The 16,306-nt window shown below is 61.9% G+C and overlaps 1 protein-coding gene and 1 pseudogene across 1 annotated transcript in view; one reads left to right on the top strand and one right to left on the bottom strand.

Moving 5' to 3' along the window:
- Positions 1 to 4,112: 4,112 nt before the first annotated feature.
- The window catches only part of PIEZO1 (piezo type mechanosensitive ion channel component 1), a 32,665-nt gene continuing 20,471 nt past the window's right edge, over positions 4,113 to 16,306 (top strand). Inside the window, 9 exon segments of the mRNA XM_030820223.1 lie at positions 4,113 to 4,203; positions 11,049 to 11,171; positions 11,343 to 11,385; positions 11,762 to 11,900; positions 14,565 to 14,733; positions 14,865 to 15,078; positions 15,200 to 15,371; positions 15,448 to 15,534; positions 15,616 to 15,703. Of these exon segments, the coding sequence (XP_030676083.1) occupies positions 15,327 to 15,371; positions 15,448 to 15,534; positions 15,616 to 15,703 (220 nt within the window). The 5' untranslated portion in view covers positions 4,113 to 4,203; positions 11,049 to 11,171; positions 11,343 to 11,385; ... (2 more) ...; positions 14,865 to 15,078; positions 15,200 to 15,326.
- LOC115837233 lies at positions 9,972 to 10,925 on the bottom strand (annotated as a pseudogene).

The raw sequence follows: 16,306 nt of genomic DNA, 5'->3' as shown, positions 1-16,306 counted from the left end.
CGGGTGTGCTCTGGGGGGTGGGTGTGCTCTGGGGGGGGGTGTGCTCTGGGGGGTGGGTGTGCTCTGGGGGGTGGGTGTGCTCTGGGGGGTGGGTGTGCTCTGTGGGTGGGTGTGCTCTGGGGGGTGGGTGTGTTCTGGGGGTGGGTGTGCTCTGGGGGGAGTGGGTGTGCTCTGGGGGGCGGGTGTGCTCTGGGGGGGTGGGTGTGCTCTGGGGGGTGGGTGTGCTCTGGGGGCAGCGGGTGGGCTTTGGGCTAAGTTGCCCTCTTCCTCTCTGAGCCTTTTCCTTGTCTGTTTTGTTGGTGAGTGGCTGCCACCTGGGACAAGCCTTAGCTGTCTGTCCAACTGTCCACCATGTCCCCGGACCATAGACCAAGCCTGCTGCTGGGTAGGGCCTGCTGGGTATTGAATGAATGAATGAATGAGTGAGTGAACAAACTCTGTGGGACGTGTTGCTGGCCAGGCTCTCTGCTCTCACCAGAGCAGGCCTGTGGTGGGTCCTGGTCTCAGGCAGGGGACTTGCCCTGCTGGGTAATGTTGGCCTCCTGGGGAACCCCTGCCAAAGTGTCTCCCACGCCCTCCATCGTCCTCTGCTTTTGACTCCACTCTGCCCCTCAAGGTGCCCCTCTGGCTCGGCCAGGGGCAGGGCGGTCAGGGAGGCCTCCAGCTCCAGCCCCTCCCTCATCTCCATCCTCAGCCCCTGCACCCGCCTCATCTCCAGTCCCAGCCCCTTGCAGCCTCAGGCTCGGGCTTCTGCCAATCCTTTGCAGATTTCATGGGCTGGTTATTTTTTTTATTCTGGCAAAATATACATCCATAAAACTTGCCATTTTATAGTTTGTTTCCTGAGATGATCTCACCCTGTCCCCCAGGCTGGAGTGCAGCAGCGTGATCATGGCTCACTGCGGCCTCAGCCTCCTGGGCTCAAGTGATCCTCCCGCCCCAGCCTCCCGAGTAGCCGGGACCACAGGCATGCGCTGTCATCCCTGGCTAATTTTTGTATTTTTTTGTAGAGATGGGGTCTCTATGTTGCCCAGTCTGGTCTTGAACTCCTGGGCTCAAGTGATCCGCCTGCCTTGGCCTCCCAAAGTGCTGGGATTGCAGGCCTCAGCCACCACACCCGGCCTAAAGTTTGTCACGTTAGCCACATTTAAGGGCACAGGTCAGCAGCAGTAGGCACCGATACCCATCTCTAGAACTTCTTCGTTTTCCCAAAGCAAACTGCACCCACAGCACCGTGTCCCTGGCCTCCCCACAGCCTCAGGGTCTGGTGACCTTCATCCCCAGGACCTACGCTTCTGCCTGCAGGAGCCCTGCCTGGTGTCCACACCACACTAGGGTGCCCTGCCACGGGCTTTGAACCCAACCCTGGTGCACTTGAATTGTTCAGCATTGGACATTCCTGGCAGGTCAGACCGTGAGCTCCTCTGCTCTGATGGATGCACGGACGGCTGCCACCTGGCTGGACAGGTGCAGAGGGGAGGTGCCACCTTCTCTGGGGACAGGGCTGGGGCAGAACTCACCTGGCTGAAAAGTGCAGCTCTGGAGAACAAGAGAGAACTTCAGAAGCCTTTGCTGTGAATGCGTTTACCTCCTCCCTCTTGGGCCAGATCTTATTGATTTTTTTTTTTTTTTAATGAAAATGTATAATCGTCAAAAACCTTTAGATTTAAAAGCATGGAGCCGATGGCTATGCTTGGTGCGTTAATGGGAGGAAGAGGGGATCTTAACTTCAGGGAGGGCTCCTGGGGGAGTTGGAGGAGGCTGCTTTGTCCAGCAGGGCGGGCGGTGCCCACTGGAGCCCTGCACTCCGCGATGCATGTGCTAAGCCGAGGCCGCCTTGAGCCCGTATCTGCGCCGCGCGTGGCTCTTTCGTGTCTGCTTCTGGGAGGGTGGAAGGGTGAAGTCGCTGAGGGTGGGAAGGGAGGGGCTGTGCTTGTTGAGTTTGCCGTGCACCCCTGGCCCTTTGAGCTGCAAGCATCAGCCCCACAGTGCCACTGGGGAGATGGGTCTGGAGGCCCCACCAGGTTGAAAGGCCAGGTCTCCTGTGTTGTCCGTGGAGGTCGGGGTCTCCCTCTGCCTGCGCCTCCTCTAACTTGCCCTGCGTTTTCCATGCCCCTGGTCTAGGGTGAGGCTCGGGGCCTGGGGACTAAGGGACAGGCGGGTTTCAAGGTGAGAGCTGGGCTGGGCTGGGCCTCCCTCCAGAAGACTTCCCGGGGCTCCTGTGGCACCAAGGACGGGGAAGACAGTGGCACGCATGGCCTCCCCTGGGCACAGAGCCAGACTATGGAGGGACCCTGTTGGCTACACCCTGGCTGGGGCTTTGGGGTCACGGTGGGGGTGGCAGCCGGGGGTCTCGCTTGGACACGGGTCCGAGCTCACTGTGGCCTCCTTCCTCAGCCTCCTGACCAGGGTCCTGCGGCTGGAGGGTGGGTGGTGGGTGGAGGCTGGAGGGTGGGCTGCTGGTGCCCCTTAGGCAGCAAGAGGTGCCTTTCCAGTCCCAGTGTCCTCCCTGGTAGCCCCGGAAAGGCTGAGTGGTCCCCCAGGCCCCCTGCGAGAAGACCACATCACCCCTCATCTCCTGACAAACCTCACGTTCCTAGGAGGAAGCAGGCCTGGCTAGCATGTGGCAGGCACAGCCTCCCTGACTGCAGACCCTATCAGATCAGTGCAAGTGCCAGGGGAGACCCCGGGTAGGAGCTGTGTGATTGGGACTGATACAGGCACTGGCCAGGCTTTCAGGCTGAGGGTGGGAGGCCAGGCCCCGGGACCTTGTGGGAGAGGCAGGAGGGCAGACATGGGACACGGTGTGGGGGCTGCAGCGAGTGCGGCCACGCAGAGCATTTGGGCTGAGGGCGTGCTGTGTCCCACTGCCCCATACCTGTGCAAGGGCTCCCAGACATGTGCTCGGTGCAGGAATCATAGCATTTTTTTGTTTGATTGTTTTTTGAGATGGAGTCTTGCTCTGTCACCCAGGCTGGAGTGCAGTGGCACAATCTCAGTTCACCGCAACCTCCGCCTCCTGGGTTCAAGCGATTCTCCTGCCTCAGCCTCCCGAATACTGGGACTACAGGTGTCCACCACCACACCCAGCTGATTTTTGTATTTTTTGTCAAGACAGGGATTCACCATATTGGCCACGCTGGCCTTGAACTCCTGACCTCAGGTGATCCTCCTGCCTCAGCCTCTTAAACTGCTGGGATTACAGGCGTGAGCCACCGCACCCAGCCAAGAATAGCATTTTCTTCCTTTCTGTTTTGAGACAGAGTCTCGCTCTGTCGGCCAGGCTGGGGTGCAGTGGCACCATCTCAGTGCAACCTCCGCCTCCCAGGTTCAGGCAATTCTCCTGCCTCAGCCTCCTGAGTAGCTGGGATTACAGGTGCCCGCCACCATGCCCGGCTAATTTTTGTATTTTCAGTAGAGACAGGGTTTCACCATGTTGGCCAGGCTGGTCTCTTTTTTTTTTTTTTTTTTTGAGATGGAGTCTTGCTCTGTCCCCCAGGCTGGAGTGCAGTGGCACGATCTCGGCTCACTGCAAGCTCCGCCTCCTGGGTTCACGCCATTCTCCTGCCTCAGCCTCTCCGAGTAGCTGGGACTACAGGCGCCCGCCACCACACCCAGCTAATTTTTTGTATTTTTAGTAGAGACGGGGTTTCACCGTGGTCTCGATCTCCTGACCTCGTGATCCGCCCGCGTCGGCCTCCCAAAGTGCTGGGATTACAAGCATGAGCCACCACGCCCGGCCTGGCCAGGCTGGTCTTAAACTCCTGACCTCAAGTGATCCGCCCGCCTTGGCCTCCCAAAGTGCTGGGATGACAGGTGTGAACCAGTGCACCCAGCCCGAGAATAGCATTTTTAAAGGAAAAAAAAGCAAGGTTAGGGAGATGGGTCACAACCTCAGTGCCCCGCTGGGAGTCTGGTGTCCGTGTCGTGGCGTGTGTGAGATACATATGGAAGCGTGTGGCGGCTTCCATGGCTCTGGCCCAGGGCAGCACTCACAGAGCACACGGCCGCGGGGGTGTGATGAGCTGGGCCACGGGTGCGCTGTCCTCCGGGGTGGGGGCTGACCATCCTCTGTTGGTGACGCAGCTAACGCCCGTCTCCCCACAGCCTGCCTGCTCCGCTTCAGTGGACTCTCACTGGTCTACCTGCTCTTCTTGCTGCTGCTGCCCTGGTTCCCTGGCCCCACCCGACACAGTCTCCGAGGTAAGGCCAGGGGACCCCGCCCACGCTCTCAGGGTGGGAGGGGCTGGGCATTCCTTTGCGGCCAAAATTCATACAGCTTTCCTCACCTTTAACAGCCCTGGGTGGAAGATGAGGGGTCCCAAAATAAATTTTTTTTTTTTTTTTTTTGAGACAGAGTCTTGCTCTGTCGCCCAGGCTGGAGTGCAGTGGCGCGATCTCTGCTCACTGCAAGCCCCACCTCCCAGGTTCACACCATTCTCCTGCCTCAACCTCCCGAGTAGCTGGGACTACAGGTGCCCGCCACCACGCCCGGCTAATTTTTTTTTTGTATTTTTAGTAGAGACAGGGTTTCACCGTGTTAACCAGGATGGTCTCGATCTCCTGACCTTGTGATCTCCCTGCCTCGGCCTCCCAAAGTGCTGGGATTACAGGCGTGAGCCGCCGCGCCTGGACTTTCTTTTTTTTTTTTTTTTTGAGACGGAGTCTTGCTCTGTCTCCCAGGCTGGAGTGCAGTGGCGCGATCTTGGCTCACTGCAACCTCCGAATCCCAGGTTCAAGTAGTCCTCGCATCTCAACCTCCCAAGTAGCTGCCATTACAGGTGTGAGCCACCACGCCCAGCCATCATAGTTTCTTATTTTCATTGTAGACCCCAAGCTGAGCTCAGAATCTTTTCTGATCCGTGTTGCAGGGGCTGTGGGTGGCGAGGGGGTCATGAGGGTGGAGTACCTGTGTCCCTTGGAGGCCACAGGGAGTGGGTGGGCCCCAAATGCCCCCTCCCTGCAGGCTCCAGGCACGTTTCCTGCCTGCTGAGGTTCTGGCAGCCTGGAAGTTCCAGCCGCCTCGACCGCCCTCCTGCTGTCCGCTGTGGGGTTGGACCTCAGTTGACCTTGACCCACTTGTGCGGGGGGAGTTGGGGCCCCCCTTGGGAATCACCTCGGGGTCTGAGCTGGGCCAGGACTGTGTTGCTGTCCCGTATCCTCCAAACAGAGGGCAGTGAGGCCACGTGCCAAGCCTGCAGCCTGGGTGACGAGGGTGGCGGCAAGCCCTCCGTCCGGTGACGTGTCACCTACCTGCACTGTGGGGGCCATGTCCGTTTTGTGCCCACGTTTTAGGAGAGCGGGTTTTGGAGGAAACACTCAGAGACCTGTCCCCAAAGGCCATGGGCCAAAGGTGGGTGGGGCTGGGCCCTCCACTGGTCTTTGGGTTTTGGAGGGTGAAGAGCCGCTGAAAGGAAGGAAGGTACCCAGGGAGGGCAAGTGTAGCAGTAAGAGACCTTCCCCAGCAGAGGGCGGAGAAGAGGCCAAGCAGGACCGGGGGGCGTGACTGCGGGGACACGCTCTCGGGCGCCGCCCTTCTGGAAGGTGCTGGACGCAGCAGGCCGGCAGCGTGGGGGCCTGTCCGTGGCTGTGAGGTGTCCACCGGGCTGCGTTTTTCCAGGGGACTCCGAGGAGGATCTGCTTCTTCTTCCAGCTGCTCCAGCCTCCTACCTTCCTGGGCTTGGGGCCCCTCCCTCCATCTCCAGAGCCAGTGGGGTGGGGTCAGGATCACACCTTGTCTCTCCTGCTCCCTCTCCCCTGCGGTAACCCTGCGGCTGCGTCCCATCTGCCTCCCCGGCTAATCCAGGCCGAGCTGCCTGGTTTAAGATCAGTTGTTGGGCAGCCCCCATTTCCTCTGCTGCCTGGAGTCCCCTCTGCATGTGCGCTCCTGCATTCACAGATTCTGGGGACTGCGATGCTGGCATCTTTGGGGTCCATCATTCTGCCAGCTACAGGTGGAGGGTTGCCCTCCAGCCTCGAGACACCTAGCTGGAAGCATCCCACAGGCTCCCTCCTAGCTCAGGGTGCTTTGGGGTGGGCAATGGTCTTTTTTATTTATTTTTTTTTGAGACGGAGTCTTGCTCTGTCGCCCAGGCTGGAGTGCAATGGCACGATCTGGGCTCACTGCAACCTCCGCCTCCCGGGTTCAAGCGATTATCCCACCTCAGCCGCCCAAGTAGCTGGGATTACAGGCACGCACCATCATGCCCAGCTAATTTTTGTGTTTTTGTAGACACAGGGGTTTTACCATGTTGGCCAGGCTGGTCTTGAACTCCTGACCTCAGGTGATCCACCCGCCTCAGCCGGGACTACAGGCGTGACCTACCGTGCTTGGCTTTTTTTTTTTTTTTTTTTTTTTTTTTGCGTGGGGTTCTTGCTTGGTTGCCCAGGCTGGAGAGCAGTGGCATGATCATGTCTCACTGCAGCCTCCACCTTCTGGGCTCAAGTGATCCTCCTGCCTTAGCCTCCCAAAGTGCTGGGATTACAGGTGTGAGTGACTGTGCCCAGCGCAGTCTTGGATCTTGGATCATGGGTAGAATTCAGGGGTGCAGAGAGGCATTTTGGGGAGGGGCCGAGTGCTGGAAGTCGCTGGGGCCCGAGGCCCAAACCCCTGCAGAATGCATGGCTGGGGTGGGTGGGCACCCCCACTCCCGGTCCCTATCCTGGGCCTCCCCTTTGCTCTGTGGAGCCAGTTGTGTCTGTTCCCAGGCCCCTGGCATTTCGCCGTTTGTTCCGTAAATATTTCATGTCCCGGACGCAATTGGAAACACTTTCCTTTAATCAGCAGTGGGGGAAGGCAGGCGCCCAGCCACGCCAGGGGAGGAGCTGGGGTGGGAAGATTTGGAGAGGACCTGGGAGGACGTCCCTGCCTGAGCCTCCTCAGAGGCCCTTCAGAGACGGAGACGCTGCCCAGTTTTCCGGGAGGGAGAGAGGAAAGTGTGAGGCTTGCCCGAGCCGAGTGCCCGGGGCTTTATGATTTGTGCAGCTGCTGGGCTTGGCGTGGTCCTGGTGGAAGGTTTGACGCCATCCAGGCCTTGGTCCCCTTGTAGGCGTCAGCTGGACCCTTGGGGGGCTGGAACTTGAGCTCAGACTGAGCAGAGAGGAGAGGGGCAGGGGCTGCGGCAGTGGGAACAGACCCTGGTGCTCCAGGCAGGGCTACAGGCAGAGCCACAGGGGTCGGCTCCCAGAGACGTGCTTGCCATTTAGGGACTCAGAAGCCCCATCCTGCCTTAGGATAAAACCCACTTCCAAGACTGCCCCTGCTGTCTGGAAAGAGACTAAACCCCACCTTTTACCATGCCCCCTGCAGGGAGGCCCTGCCCCCCTCTGCAGCTTCACTGGTGCCCCTGCTCTGCCAGCCTTGTGTAGTCTCCATCCTCTGTCTCAAAAGCCCCCTCTCGTGGCCCCACCCCGCAGCTCAGCCCTAGCTCAGTCGCTGGGTGGGCCTGATGGCTTAGCCTCAAGGCACCCTGGGTCCCTTGGCTGGTCCCATGCACACCCCACGGATCAGACTCAGGGCAACTTCACACTCCCCACGGATCAGGCCCAGCCCTTGTCCAGCAGGTGTGGGCATGGTGTCTAGGGACCACTCATCAGGACGTTGCCGTGGTGGGGCCCCTGAGCCTTGGCAGGCTGTGCAGGGGTCCAAGGGCTCTGGCTCTGGGGGAGGTCCATGCTCTGTCAGCCATCCGGTCTGCGATGCCCTGGAGCCTCCCCGCCCCTTCCTGTTTCCTCCTGAGAGCCCTGCAAGCTGGAGGGGGAGCCCCAGCACCTTTTCTTTTTTTTTTTTTTTTGAGACGGAGTCTTGTTCTGTTGCCCAGGCTGGACTGCAGTGGCGCGATCTCAACTCACTGCAACCTCCGCCTCCTGGGTTCAAGTGAAAGTGATTCTCCTGCCTCAGCCTCCTGACTAGCTGAGATTACAGGTGCCCATCACCACACCTGGCTAATTTTTGTATTTTTAATAGAAACAGCGTTTGACCATGTTGGCCAGGCTGGTCTCAAACTCCTGACCTGAGGTGATCCACCAGCCTCAGCCTCCCAAAGGTGTGAGCCACCGCACACGGCCCCCTGCACCTTCTTCTAGGTGGGCAAGGACCATGCTGAACCCCTCCCCTGCCATGGATGGGGTGGCAAGAACAGTCCGTTCCCCACGGGCTCCCTCCAGCAGGGAGCGGATGGGCTGGGGCATACACACTTGGTTCAGGAACAAAGGCTGATGGGCGGCTGCCGGCCAGAGCTGGGCGGGTCCCTGGCCTGAGCCTCCTCTCACTCCCTTTCCCAGGATAGAGAGGCCACTGTGAGCTGGGTGTGTCCTGCCGGGAGGGAGTTGGAGTCGGGGGCGGGAGACCCCACTGGGTCTCCTGGGCTCCCGGAAGAGGCAGCAGTGGGTCCCTGAGGAGGTGGCCTGATCCCAGGCTCAGCCTGGCTTTCCCAGCTTTGCATTTAGGGGTGGGACCTGCAGGGGGAGAGTGAGGGGGTGGGCGGGGACAGGGGCTGCAGGTGGAGGAACAAGAAAGCCACCTGACCCCTTGAGGTCATGCTGTTTGCATCAGAGAAGAGGGCCGGTGTCAGGGTGCCCCCTCGGCCTCTGTGTGCACCGGCCCCGTGCAGGTCAGGAGGCCCTCGGTCCCTCTGCACGTTCCGGCCCCCTCTCATCTCCAGCAGCCTCTCTTCCCAGGTTGCCCCTCGGACTCCCAGCTCCTTAGTCTGATCCAGCCCAGGCAGGGAGCAGTCATGCCACACAGCCAGGAGCAGCCTCCAGGCCCAGCTGCGGCTCCTTCGACCCTGGGAAGGGATCATGGCCCGGCTGTTCTAACATGTCCAGACCAGGACGCTCTGGCCGGCCCAAGAACTGAACCGGGAAGGAGGAAGAGAACAGGGAGGCAGTGACATCCGAGGTGCAGCCAGAGATGGACATCCTGGAGTGTCACTGTACAGGGCAAGGCGGTGGGCGGGAGCTGGTGGCCTGGTGAGCCCCTCCCTGCCCAGGGGTCTCTGGTCAGGCACTTCCTTCCCAGGCTGCTGGATTGTGTATGCAGGGAACCCGTCAGCCTGGCTGCCCAAGGGCCCAGATGTCCTCTCAGTGCCCGGGGGTCCTCGATAGCCCCAGGAGGAGCCCCACGTGCCTATGGGGCAGGCGCCCTGTGGGTCCCTCTCTGTAGGACTCAGAACACCTTCTGCAGTGCCATGTGCTCTCCCTGAGTGCCCAGTACCATGGAGGGCCCTGCTGGCGAGGTTACTTCAACGTCAGGCTAGAGGGTGCAGCAAGCAGGACTCACAGCCCAGGTTCCCAGGCAGGCGTGGCAGGAGCCCATACCCTGGGTCGGTGTTCTCACGTCACCCCACGGTGACCTTGCTGTCCAGAGGCGGGGACGCGGGGTCGTCCTGCTGCCAGACTTGTGCTCTGCTGAAGAGGGGCTGGCACGGCACAGGGGTTGTGAGTGAGAAGCCTGGCACCTATGGGTTCCAGGCAGGGAGGCCCTGGAAGGTCCTGGCCTCCAGGAGCCCTGCACAGCCCCCGCCGGTGGCGGCTCCTGTTCATGTCGGGGCTGCGGCCTCCCCTTCCTGGTCTGTTTTCCATTCCTCCTCCCCACTCTCTCTCCTGCTCACCCCTCCCACCCTCCACAGGTCAGAGGTCATAGCTTCGGGGTCAGCAGGTCAGGGCCTGGGGCAACCCTAGGAAGGCGTGAGTGTGAGAAGCTGGTCCAAACCTGCCTCGGCTGCTTTGTGGTGCGGGACAGGGAGTCCTGGGCATCCCTGAGTGCTGCCTCGCGGTCACAGGCTTAAGGATGTGCAGGGTGACTTGGACATGGGTCATGAGTCTTTACTCCAGAAAGAGGGGGCTGAGTGTCCAAGGCCCATCCCGAGTCTGTCACCTAACACCAATTGTGCCCAAAAAACTGAACAGAGTGGACACAGGCCCTGAGTTTGCGCCCCGAGGCCGAGAGAGGGCAGATGTGGTGGTGACATTCACCACCTTGGACCCAGACCCAGACGCTGCCTGTCCCTGAGCTCCAGGAAGTTATGAGAAGGGCCCGAGCTATTCTGCACTTTCTTGTGGCCGGGCGTGGCTGGTGGTGCAGGAGTTGCTGCCCCAGGGTGAGGGCCCGGAGGCTCCTGTCAGAAGGTGCCAGGGTAGAGAGGGAAGCTGTCCACAGCCCTGTCAGGACTCAGAACCTAGTGGGCCAAGGACTTTGGTCCGGACCCCTGCTGGAGGGTGAGCTGTCCACATGCACGCAAAGAGCAGAGGCCAAGCCAGGGCTCCTGAGTGCCCCCAGCCACAGGCTGCACCCGCCCAGCCCCTGCCCTGCAGCCCAAGGCCTCCCTGCTGGGGGGCTGAGTCCAGTCGGGCCACAGGTAGCTGGGAGCAAGACAAGGCTGCCGGGCAACCAGATGGTGCTGCCGCTTCCTGCCAGGTGCGGGTACACAGAGAGAGAGAGGATGCCGGTCTGGGGCCCGACCGGCGCACAGCAGGTGCCTGAAATGCCAGGGTGGCCATGGGGACTGGGTACCATGCATAGGGATGCGACTTCTCCTTGCAGCCCCTCAGCCCCACGGAGGAGGCAGCTGCCTTTTCTCCAGAGCCATCATGGCCCTGCTCCCACCCCGACACGGCTGCTCAGGGGCGCTCCCGACGCCCTGGTCTCCGTCCAACTGCAGCCCCCACTGGGGTGAGGTGGAGCTTCTCACCTCTCCCTGTGTTTATTTCCTCTGCTTCCACAACTGAACGGTGACAGGTCTTTGCTGGCTGAGTGAGCAAACCCCAGGTGGTTCCCTCTGAACCTGGGAGGCCTTTTCCTGCCTGTGGGCCCCAGGCCCATCCTGCTGCCACCCCCAGAAGAGTGCCTGGCTCCTTGTCACAAGATTGACCCTAGGGAGGCGTGGGGAGTGGGGCTGGCCGGCCTGATGGGGTCCTGACTCCATGACGGGCATGAGCCTCAGGCCTCTGGGCTCTGGCCTGGCTGGGGGCTACTGTCTGGCTGAGTGGCCTGGGCTGCGGCCCCTCCCTGTCCCCAGGACCAGCCTCACCCACCCGCTCTGCCGCAGGTCACACAGGCCACCTCCTGCGGGCATTGCTGGGCCTCAGCCTGCTCTTCCTGGTGGCCCATCTCGCCCTCCAGATCTGCCTGCACACTGTGCCCCACCTGGATGAGCTCCTGGGACCCAGCTGTGAGTCACTAAGGGGCGGGGCAGGGATAGCCATCCTGGGGGTCAGGGAGAGGGCCCTGCAGTGACCCCGAGTCTCCTGGGGGAGTTGATTCAGCCTGACTTATGTCTGGCCCGGATGGTCCAGGTGAAACGCTCCAGGGATGACCTGGGTTCCCCTGTCTTTCTCTGCAGGCAGCCGCTGGGAGACCCTCTCGCGACACATAGGGGTCACAAGGTAAGACCATTCCCCCAACCCCCAACCAGCAAGCCTCCCTTGGGGATTTCAGGCCCCAGGAAGTGGGGGGACCCAGGAGGGACAGAGGGGGACCTGGAGACTCACCCACACTCACACCCGCACCTGGAGACCCATCCACGCTCCCACCGGCACCTGGAAACTCATCCACACTCTCACCCGCACCTGGAAACTCATCCACGCTCCCACTGGCACCTGGAAACTCATCCACACTCCCACTGGCACCTGGAGACCCATCCACGCTCCCACCCACATCTGGAAACTCATCCACGCTCCCACTGGCACCTGGAGACCCATCGATACTCCCACCCGCACCTGTCCTCCTGGTCTGACCGCGGCTGCTCCCTGCTCTCTGCAGGCTAGATCTGAAGGACATCCCCAATGCCATCCGGCTGGTGGCCCCTGACCTGGGCATCTTGGTGGTCTCCTCTGTCTGCCTCGGCCTCTGCGGGCGCCTCGCAAGGAACACCCGGCAGAGCCCACGTCCACGGGAGCAGGTGAGGGCAGCTGTGTCACCCACGTGTCAGGGAGGTCATTCGAGAACTGTGCTCTCAGCCATTTTGAGGGTTAGTTGAATCTTTTTAAAACAAATGTAGACGTTTTAGTTGTAAGCTGGTGTTAAAGAGGGGAGGAAGTTCCAGGTCCCACCCCGAGCGCAGCCTGCAGTTCCATCCGTTCAGATGTGTTTCTACCCGGGCTCTGCCTCTAGTCGGAAACCTCCTCGCCCCGAGATGGCATCTGTGCCCTTAGAAACTCTTCACAGGGGGATTATTTGGGGCCATGCGGTGGTGGAAACCTGCAGTGCTGGGCAGTGGGTCTGGCTGGGGAGCCGCTGCAGACGGGCTAGGAAGGGGCGGCCCCAGCAGGCCCCATGCACTTATAGGCAAACAGGCTGTCAGCCCAGAGCCCCAGCAGGGGCCTCTGCCCCAGGAGCGACGGGCCTGAAGCAGGGCCTCTGTCCTCGGAGTGGGAGGCAGAGTGAACTTTAGCTGCTACGAGACTTGGAGGTCCGGCCCCAGGAATCTCTGAGCTACGGCCGCCTCCCACAGGCAGCGAGTGAGCTGGGGCCTGCGACGCCCGACGTTGACTGCTCAGCCACTCTCGTCCCTGCCTGGGCCCACACTTGCCATCCCCAGGCTCAGTCAGGATTTAGGGCCACGTGGGTGTCCTGGCCCACGAACTCCCTACACCGGGCACCCAGCCTCCTCCCACCTCACCCTCCCAGTGCCCACTCGTCAGACAGCTGATGCTTACCAGGCACATGGGCCTCAACTTCCAGAGGAGTCCCGAGAGGGAAAGGGTCTCCCCAAGCCACACAGTAGGTCGGGTACACCTGCTCAGCCTGCAGAGCCGGCCTGCCCTCCTGCCTGTCCTATCCCCACCCCATGGGGCAAGGCTGGCGCCCACATTTCAGAGGCAGAAACGGGGACCTGGAGGTCAAGTGGCTTTTCCGGGCATTGGAGGGGGTCCAGCCATCGTGAGGACTGTGCTGCTGCCTGTCCTCCAAGAGACCCGCTCCTCTCTCACCCGCCCCTGCATGCTGGTGGGGACATGGGGCACGAGCTTCCTGGAGTTTGGCTGTTGGGAAGGGGCTGGGTGGCTGGACGCTGGTCATCTTCGTCTTGGTGTGATGGGAGCGTGAGTGTGCAGCTGCGCCCTGGGCGGCGAGAGTGGACAGACTTCAGAGTGAGGTGGGGGCACCAGGCACCTGCAGAAGACTGTTCCGAAACCCGGATCTAGAAGCCCCATGACCTGGCCTGGCGGGGCCCCCGGGCAACCCTCACTCCCACATACGGGCAACACACACACGTGTGTGCAGGCATGGGATGGAGTGTGCCAGCCAGCCCGAGGGGCGCTGGCTGCTGAAGGAAGTGAGGGGCGTCTGCAGCATGGCTGTGGCACATGGTGCCCAAGTCAGGGCCGGGCCTGCCCCTCGGTGGCCTCACACCTGTTCTCCCACAGCAGCTGCCTCTGTTCGTTCCACTCCCAGAAACGCTCATTTTTCACAGCTCTGCTCAGAACATTTCCCAGGGCCAGGGCCAGGCTGTGGGCGGGCTGAGCAGTGGCGCCCTGCGTTCTGATCCAGCCTCACCCCAGCTGCTGTGTGGTCTCTGAGAGGGGTGGGTTCAGGGTCCAGGACTGTCCTGCCCTGATCTCCCTGTTCCCCTGGCCTCGGAGCCTCCCAGCAGCCCCTGCAGCCCTGGAGGCCTGTGAGGACAGGACTGGGCTGGCTCATCTGTCCCATCAAGCCCCCATCCCATTTGACAGAAGGGGAATAGGCTCCGAGAGGCTGTGACTTGCCTCGGCCTACACAGCACAGCGTGGAGACTGTCAGAGCCGGGATGGGCCCTATCGTCCAGCCCCACAACCTGTGCTCTCAGCCTGGGCACCTGGCGCCTCAGCCACCAGGAGAGCCCCCGAGTCAGAGATGGGGACACTGGGCCGCTGGCAGCCAGGCCAGAGCCAGGGCATCTGACAACAGCCGTGGTCTTTCCACCACACCCTGGCTTTCCCCGGTGTTTGGGAAATGGCTGTGTTCTGGGAAATCTTTAGTCAGGACCAGGGAACACAGGCCTGGCAGGTCTCTCTCTCGCAACCCCAGGCCGGCCTGTCACTTCTCCTAGGCAGCTGGCCACCTCTGTCCCCCCAGAGCCTCAGGGATGGCAGGGGTACCACCCCTAACTTCCAGGCACAGCCACCCAGAAGGCTGGCAGGGGTACACGGGAGACCCTGGAGCCTGGCCATGTCCCTCAGGCCCCCTTGGTCCCTAGAGACCCCCCAGGGTATAGACAGGGCCCCGCTGCTCCCTGGGTGCATGGTTCAGGGAGATGAGGTGCTATAGGGACAGCCTGCGGTCTGTCTATACCTGGCAAGGTCATCACGTGCCTGGGCTTGGCAGGACAGACCCTGGGTTTTCGGCCAGGGTGGGAGCTGCTACCAGGAAAGATTCCAGGGCCTGTGAGCTCGAGTGAGGAAGTACGAAGGTGTCAGGCAGACCTCAGGGACGGCTGGGGCCTGTGCTCGGGGAGGCTGTCCTGTGGCCCTCAGAGGAGCAGCTGTGGATGTGGCCACCTCCCACTCTCGTGGCTGGGCAGGTGTGAGCTGGAGAGGTGGCCTCAGTGCAATACACCTGACCTTGCCCCTGCCCGTGACCTTGGCAGGATGATGACGAGAGGGATGTGGATGCCAGCCCCCCGGCAGGGCTGCAGGAAGCAGCAACACTGGCCCCTACACGGAGGTCACGGCTGGCCGCTCGTTTCCGAGTCACAGCCCACTGGCTGCTGGTGGCGGCGGGGCGGGTCCTGGCCGTAACGCTGCTTGCACTGGCAGGTACACACCGAGGCGGGGGGCACTGGCACTCACACTGGGAGGGGTCTTGGAGTTCCCTGATGACTGTGGAGACAGCGGGACACACGGCACCGGCCAGGTACAACCCTGTGTGCCCCTGCCCCACCCCGCAGGCATCGCCCACCCCTCGGCCCTCTCCAGTGTCTACCTGCTGGTCTTCCTGGCCATCTGCACCTGGTGGGCCTGCCACTTTCCCATCAGCACTCGGGGCTTCAGCAGACTCTGCACCGCGGTGGGGTGCTTCGGCGCCGGCCATCTCATCTGCCTCTACTGCTACCAGACGCCCTTGGCACAGGCTCTGCTCCCGCCTGCCGGCATCTGGGCTAGGTAACGGCTTGCCACACAGCCCCTTTTTCCTCCCGCCCTGGTCCTGCCCACGTGGCCCGTCTAGCCCCTGTGGTCCCACTGCCGCTGGGGTGCTGGGCTGTGACGGGTCTTCTCTGCACAGGGTGCTGGGTCTCAAGGACTTCGTGGGTCCCACCAACTGCTCCAGCCCCCACGCCCTGGTCCTCAACACCAGCCTGGACTGGCCCCTGTATGCCAGCCCCGGCGTCCTGCTGCTGCTGTGCTACGCCATGGCCTCTCTGCGCAAGCTCCGCGTGTACCGCCCCTCTGGCCAGGTGAGCACCTGCCACCCATGGGGGAATGGGCTGAGGCCAGGCTATGGGGCTGGGCTCAAGACGCTGGTCTCTGCAGAGGAAGGAGGCGGCAAACGGGGACGAGGCTCGGGAGCTGGAGCTAGCAGAGCTGGACCAGTGGCCCCAGGATCGGGAGGCTGACCAGGTGAGCAGCCAGGCGGGTGGAGGCGCCAGCGTGGGGGGCGCTGGGCCAGCCCCTGCATGGCTCTCTGCTGCTTGCCCACAGCACGTGGTACCCACAGCACCCGACACCGAGGCTGATAACTGCATCGTCCACGAGCTGACTGGCCAGAGCCCCCTCCGGCAGCGGCCTGGTAAGTACCGCACAGTCCAAGGTACGGCTGGGTTGGGGGGGGAGGCCGGTGCTGCCCCCTGGTGGCCGCCTGGCGCTCTCGCATGCTCGCGCCGCACCTCTGCCTGCCGCCCCCTCGGGCGCCCAGAACATCCACGGGTGGGTATGACTGACCCCCGTGACCCCCAGGGCAGCCGAGTGGCCATGTCACTGACTGACCCCCGAGACCCCCTGGGCAGCTGAGTGGTCGCGTCGTTGATCCCTAAGATCCCATGGGGGGCTTCCAGGTCCCCCAACCCCTCCCCAGAGAACTTGGCTATGCTGTCTTGTGCTGTTAGCTCTGGGAGCTGTTCCAGGTGGCCCAGTGGCCCCAGGAGGCCGCTCGTCCAGGGCAGGGGCTGGTGTGGGAACTCTGTGTTGACCATGTTGCCTTGGGAGGGCCTGGGGGCTCTTTCTGGCTATTTTCTTCCTTTACCCTAACCCTTGATTTTTCATTTTGCAGTGTGTTTCTGAATGAAGCAAATGAAGCCAGGGCCCTGGGGTGGGGGTCCCGAGAGTTTTCATGTGTGCAGAGCTGGAAAGGGGGTCAGGGCCACCTTGTGCGCCCAACCCTTTCAAGGAAACT

This window comes from Nomascus leucogenys, chromosome 2, assembly GCF_006542625.1.
Source record: "Nomascus leucogenys isolate Asia chromosome 2, Asia_NLE_v1, whole genome shotgun sequence".
NCBI classification, from domain to species: Eukaryota; Metazoa; Chordata; class Mammalia; order Primates; family Hylobatidae; genus Nomascus; species Nomascus leucogenys.
Note: the sequence above shows the minus strand (reverse complement) of the source record. Positions and strands in the feature narration are given on the sequence as shown.